The 6,043-nt window shown below is 57.7% G+C and overlaps 1 protein-coding gene across 1 annotated transcript; it reads right to left on the bottom strand.

The window, feature by feature from the left end:
• Positions 1-429: 429 nt before the first annotated feature.
• Positions 430-5,526, bottom strand: SLC26A6 (solute carrier family 26 member 6). Its single transcript, XM_054172201.1, has 19 exons — positions 5,336-5,526; positions 4,890-5,029; positions 4,680-4,790; positions 4,265-4,437; positions 4,014-4,178; positions 3,734-3,886; positions 3,482-3,564; positions 3,240-3,387; positions 3,020-3,133; positions 2,835-2,912; positions 2,616-2,711; positions 2,387-2,493; positions 2,229-2,298; positions 1,970-2,062; positions 1,775-1,879; positions 1,063-1,239; positions 883-937; positions 540-658; positions 430-453 (listed from the first exon to the last, which is right to left on the bottom strand). The coding sequence occupies exons 1-19, from the start codon at positions 5,461-5,463 to the stop codon at positions 430-432; spliced, it is 2,139 nt and encodes a 712-aa protein (XP_054028176.1). The 5' UTR covers positions 5,464-5,526.
• Positions 5,527-6,043: the final 517 nt, after the last annotated feature.

Raw genomic sequence — 6,043 nt, 5'->3', positions numbered from 1 at the left:
GAAGGTCAGGCCCAGGCCAGTGTCCAGCAGTGGCAAGTGCAGCCAAGTGGCTCTGTGTGCAATCACCTTTATTGAGGAAAGTGCCATAAAATGACGCTTGAGAAACATAACACAGTTTAATCAGTGATGTCAAGCCACTGCCGGGAAGGGGCTCTGCTTGGCTAGGTCCAGGGGTCCTTCTGCTGCCTCCCTAACCCTTGCCCAGCCCAGTGGGACAGGCCTGTGCAGGGGCTGAGGAGCGGTACAAGTGGGCTTCGGTGTGATGACCTGCAGCATTCACAGCCAGGACACAGCCCAAGCTCTCAGAGTCCAAAGGGGTGGGAGGGCGCAAGGTCTCCAGCCCCCTGGGTGGGTGAGCTGGTGCCATCATGGTGGCAAGACCCTTCTCACCCACCCAACTCCTCATGGAGATGTCTTCCTCTTGTAGGGCTACATTTTGGTGCTGAGTTCCACCTAAGGGGGACAAACACAAAGGGGTTGGATGAGCTGTCCCCCTCCTTCTTAGTGCTGTCAGGTTTGGGTCAAGTCCAGGTGCTTACTGAGGGCAGGCGTTTCCTGGTGCTGTGGACCACGGCATCATGCACCGAAGGGAAGAAGCAGTGCTTGGTGATGGTCGAGCTGAAGAAGTTGCCCCGCTCCAGCTGGGCAAGGACAGACACTGTGTGGTGGGAGAGACATCCAAAGCTATGGCACCCACCTGAGCCCTCCACACCCCACCCGGATCAGCCTCTCTCCCGCTGTGCTGCAGAGGATGCTGCCGCCACCACCAGGGGTCCGGCTGCCTCGCCTGGGGACAGGGACACTATGGAGGGGGCATGGCCTGCAGCTGTGTTCCAAAGCACATCCAGCAGAAGTGCTGATAGGTCTTCGGAAACTCCTCACCCGGGCAGCAAGCAACAAAGACATCCACTTCTATGTCACGGAAATCCCTGAAGATCTGTAAATGGCAGAAACTGTTTTCCCCGGAAGAGTAATGGGCAGCAGCCATCAGGCCTCCCTGAAGAGGGCCCTGGGGATACACTTGGTGAGGCTGCCGGCCTGCCTGCTCCTCCAGCCCCTTACATTCTTGAGGATCTTGATGGCAACAGTGTCCACAAAGCTGACAGGGCTGAAGTCCAAGACGACAGCGTGGAAGGGAGGCTGGGGCAGCCCCAGGGTGCGCAGGGTAGGTTCAGGGGGCGAGGTGCCTTCCACGCTGCTCAGCTCTATCACAGCTACGCCTGGACCATTCTGCATGTCCTGGGGGAGGGTAGGAGACCCAGTGTCACTTCACAGGGGCTAGCAACACCCCTGGCTGGGCAATGTCCCCTCCATGGGCTTGACCTGCCCTATAGCACAGTGGGGCTTGGTGAGGCTCCTTGGCGGCACAAGCAGTGGGTGCCGTGGGTGTGGGTACCTTGCTCACACCTTCACCCATCCCCGAGTTCTTTCCGGATTCACCAGGACTCACCCCTCTCCTCAGTGACCTTCTCTACTGCTGGGCTCGCTAGCTGGTGCCAGGTCAGCCTTTGCTCTCACTCTTAATTCTGATTAACTCAACAAATGGCTAATGACTCACTGGCTCCACCACCTAATCATTAACAACATAGTTTTCCCATCCAACCTTGGGTGTGACACTGTGGCCCAGCTCTGCCACACAGCCTCTTCTCACTCAGACTGACCCCAGAGCCCCAAGGGCTACTGGGCCCCACAAATGCAAGGGCAGGAGGGCCAGGACTAGGTAGGGAGGCAGTGCAGCATGGTACTGGAAGGGTCCCCCATAGCAGGGAAGCACCTTTTTCCTCTTTGCCTTCTCCTTCTCTATTTTCTTCTGTTGTTTCTTCAGCTTCTTGAGGGCCTTCTTCTTCTTCTGGATCAGGCGGTCCACATTCACGCCACTCTGCAAAATAACAGCCCTGCATCTCCAGGTACCACACTGCCACCTTGGTGCTGGCAGGTGGAGGTACTGAGGGTCTGGCAGCTCTCTTACCTTCTTCTTCAGGGCCTCAGCATACAGCTCCACATTAGCAAAATAGATAGTGGAGGAGGAGCGGAATATCTTCACACCAGGGACCTCTTGTGCCTAGGGACAGATGGGGAGGGTGCTAGCCCAGGAACAGAGCCCCCTGCTCCCCTTCCCTCCCTCTAAATGTCCCCCCCAATTTTTTCCCCAGTGAACAGCACCTAGGAGTGCTTTGACCTTCCCCCACATTGCAGGTAGCTCTTCTCCCACCCCCTGGTGCTGTTACCATCTGGTATTCAGCCACATCTCTGTAAACATCAGTGTCAGAGATCCGTCCCAGGATTGAATAGTGGGGGCTGCAAGAAGCAGAGCAAGGGGCTAAGGTCACCATGAGCTTCCTCTACCCTCAGGATGCAGCACTGGACCCCATCCCAGGTTACTCACAGCTGGGTACGGAAGATGACAGTGAGCAGCCCAAAAGCTACTGAGGCCCCCAGGCCAATGTCCAAGTTCAGCAGGAGGGTGGCCACAAATGTCACAATCCAGACCATCTGGAGGAGGGACAAGGTCAGCTGTGGGCCAGCCTCCCTGCTGGCACCTACAAACCTCAAGGAGGACAGAGATATCCTCGCCAGGGACAAGACCAAAGCCCCACAGCCAGTCAGCACCTTACCAGGTCCACCCGGTTGGACTTCCAGAGCATCCGGAGATCACTGAACTGCTTGAACATGCCTTTGAGGTTGATGATGATGATGGCAGACAAGATGGCCTAGGAGAGAAGTCCCTGCAGCTATGAGGATACTGATGGCAAGTCTGAGGGAGGCCCTGGTGTGTTCCCATGACATACTACCTTGGCATGGGAGGGACACAGAGGCTATGGGACCAGATGTACCTTGGGCAGGTCCCGGAAGAGCTCCCCAATCTTCAGGATGGTCACTAGGATGACCAAAGATGCAATGACACCGGCTACCTGAGGTGAAGGAGAGCAGAAGGTGAGAAGTGAGCCCCACCACCACTTACTGTGCTCCTTGCCCATGGTCCAGCCCTGTGAAGGGAGGTAGTGCTGCCCAGACCCACCTGGCTATTGCCCCCCGTGCTCTCCTGCACCAGGCTCCGTGACATGGAACAGCTGATGGCAAAACACTGGAAGAAGCCCCCCATGAAGTTGCAGAGGCCCAGTGCAATCAGCTCCTGCAAGTACAGAACAGTGATGGGGGAGAACCATGCCTTCCCCTAGCTGCAAGAAGCACAAGCTTGGTTTTCACCAGGGTGGGGGCCCTACATGTCAAAGCATCACCTGGTTGCTGTCCACTTTGTAGCCATGCTTCAGGGCAAAGATCTTGCCCAGGGAGATACAGATGGCATAGCCCACCACAGCAATGGCAAAGGCATTGCCCACCACTTGCCCAAAGTAGCTGACATTAGGGGCCACAGGTGCCTTCAACCTACAGCCAAGACAGGGAGACAGGGCTCCAAAGAGGGTCCTGTGGACAGCCTGATGCCCTGGTGCAGACAGCCTCACCACCCAGCCGTGCTTACCCGCTGGGGATGTTGCCCACCACAGAGATGCCAAACTTGTCATTCAGGTTGACGGCATAGGAGATGCCAGTGGAGACGATGATCTAGGGGAGGATGGCTGGAGTGAGGCAAAGCCTTCCTTCACAGGGACCGTAGGGGAAGAGGAGGAGGGAATGCCAAGGCACCCTGGCAACATCCACCTCTGCCTGCCCTGGAGAAGACAGGGACAGCCATGGCTGTGTCCCCACAGGGAGCTGGGGTAGCTCTGGGTACCGTGATAAGTTCGATGGGGATGGGCATGGGCAACTTTGCAGCCAGCTTGTGGTTGAGCTGTTTCACTAGGAAGATGGCCACCATGGCAATGATGGCTGTCACCAGTGTGCCCACATTGGTCTCTGGAAGCTTCTTACAGATCTCAATGACGGTCTAGAGGACACAGGAGGAGGGGAAAAGGTCAGAAAAGCAGATGCCCCCCAGCAGGCTTCGGGGTGCCTCTATGTGCCCCACAGGTGAATACCCAGGAGGCCACAGGCAGCAGCGAGCCCTCACTCACCACAAACATTGAAAGCGGTCCCGACTGCTCACCCACAGAGACCCCAAAGACATTCTTGAGCTGGGAGACGAGGACGTGTACAGAGGCTGCAGTTGTATAGCCACGCACCAGGGGGTCTGAGAGGTAGGTTACCACAAAGCCAAACTGCAGGAGGCCCAGGGCCACCTGGAAGGGGAGATAGCTGAAGTGATCCACAGCCTGTGGCACCACAGCTTTCTGTTCCCTGCCAAGCTAGGCTAGGGCCCCTTTACCTGGAAGATGCCCGTCAGGACAGTGATGGTGGCCACCAGCTCCACCCTGGCAGCATCCCGCCGTGCCTCATTGACTGTCATGTTGCTGCCATTGACAGACTCCAGGAAGTTCTCGCTGGGCAGCAGGGACTCTGTCAAGCTCCCGATCATGACAGAGATGACGGCAAAGGGGCCTGGGGACAGGGCGGGTGTAGGCATGGAGCCCAAGGTCAGCACCAGGTCCTCTTTGAGGTCCACTGGTCCCCTTGGGCCAGGCTCGTCACAACCTCTGTGCTTTAGCTCTGGTTTGGCCACCCAGCTGCTTGGTGAGGCAAAGGCAAAAAAACTCCTCCTCTGCAGTGCTGTGCTGCAGATGGAGCTTTGCCCATCTTATCCTTGAGCCCTCCCCACCATCCCCCTAGGAGTGTGTGCTCACCCACAGAGTTGTGCCTTGATGTCCCGAAGAAGAAGTAGAGGAAGACAGGGTAAAAGGATGAATAGAGACCAGTGACAGGCGGCAGTCCAGCCAGCAGTGCATAGGCAAGCCCTGGACATGATGGAACAGGAAGACACACCATGGATGGCCAAGCCCTGGTGCCCCCAACCTGCAGGGATGTCATAGCAGCCTGGGTATAGTATCACTCACCTTGGGGCAAGTGCATGATACCCACACTGAACCCCGAAAGAATGTCCCCCAGGAGCCAGTCCTTGACTGGGTAGCGAGGCAGCCAGTGCAGGATGGGCAGGAACCGAAAGAGCAGGGACTTAGCAGTGGAGGCTGAGCATCTGGTGGGGAAAGAGCAGGAGCTGGGGCTGAGCACAGGTACAGAGGTTTGGGGACATCACTAGGGGTGGATGGAGCCCCACTGGAAGCAATGTATCCTGTGAGACCCCAGCTCCATCCACAGGAGCCAGGCAGGAGGACAGAGCATTGACACAGGTATCTGGGCTTGGAGGAACCAATCCCCAGGTCTGCACCATGTCCATCACAGGGACAGGGATAGCCAGAGCCAGGCTCTTCACGGCAGTGGGGCTGGGGTGCAGGGTCCCTGGTAGGGTCCGGGCACACCCCTGTGGCCAGCACAAGCTTACCTGGTCTTACGGAGACAGCCGCACAGTGAGGGCTCTGGGGGGGGTTTCCGCTGTGCCACCTCCTCCAGGTCAGCCTCACTCAGCACCTCATGGGGTGCCCGGTGTTTTAGCACCATCTCTTCTGTCATGGCTGCCTGTCCCTCTCACGTACCAGTCCACTGCAGGGAGGCAAGGCACAGCTCATCTATATGCCCATGGTCAGGGGCACTTGGCACCCTACCCACCCTGCAGCCCTTCCTGCACCCCAACTTGCTGCCCAGAGCCATCTGATTCCAGCTGGGTGTGCAGGATCATCACTGAGGCCAGAGGTCAGGCAGATTTTGGAGTCCTGAAGCAGTGGCAGCAACTCAGGATGGCAAACAGCAGGCAGCTGGTGTGTGGGCAGGGAAGGAGTGGAAGCTCCCACAATCAGCTCTGCCTGTTCCTGCTCCACACCAGCCCCATCTGCCCCACGGGGGTGTGCAGATGGGAGCTGCCAGCACAGCTGCCCCGGTGGGGGACCTCCCCCTTTGCCTGCCCATGTGGGACTCACCTTGGTGCCAACCTCCCTTCTCCTCCACGTACCACAGTGCAGCCAGGGCAGCAGGCCAGCACAGACACCAAACAAAGCCTGGCCACCCCACGACCCGTTTGCAGACTTTGTCCCTTTACACATGAGGGGACCAGGAATGTCAACCCCCAGCGCATGTCACAAGCTCACCATCTCCC

Source organism: Dryobates pubescens, chromosome 1, assembly GCF_014839835.1.
Source record: "Dryobates pubescens isolate bDryPub1 chromosome 1, bDryPub1.pri, whole genome shotgun sequence".
Taxonomy (NCBI): Eukaryota; Metazoa; Chordata; class Aves; order Piciformes; family Picidae; genus Dryobates; species Dryobates pubescens.
This window is presented reverse-complemented; position numbering and strand designations above follow the sequence as displayed.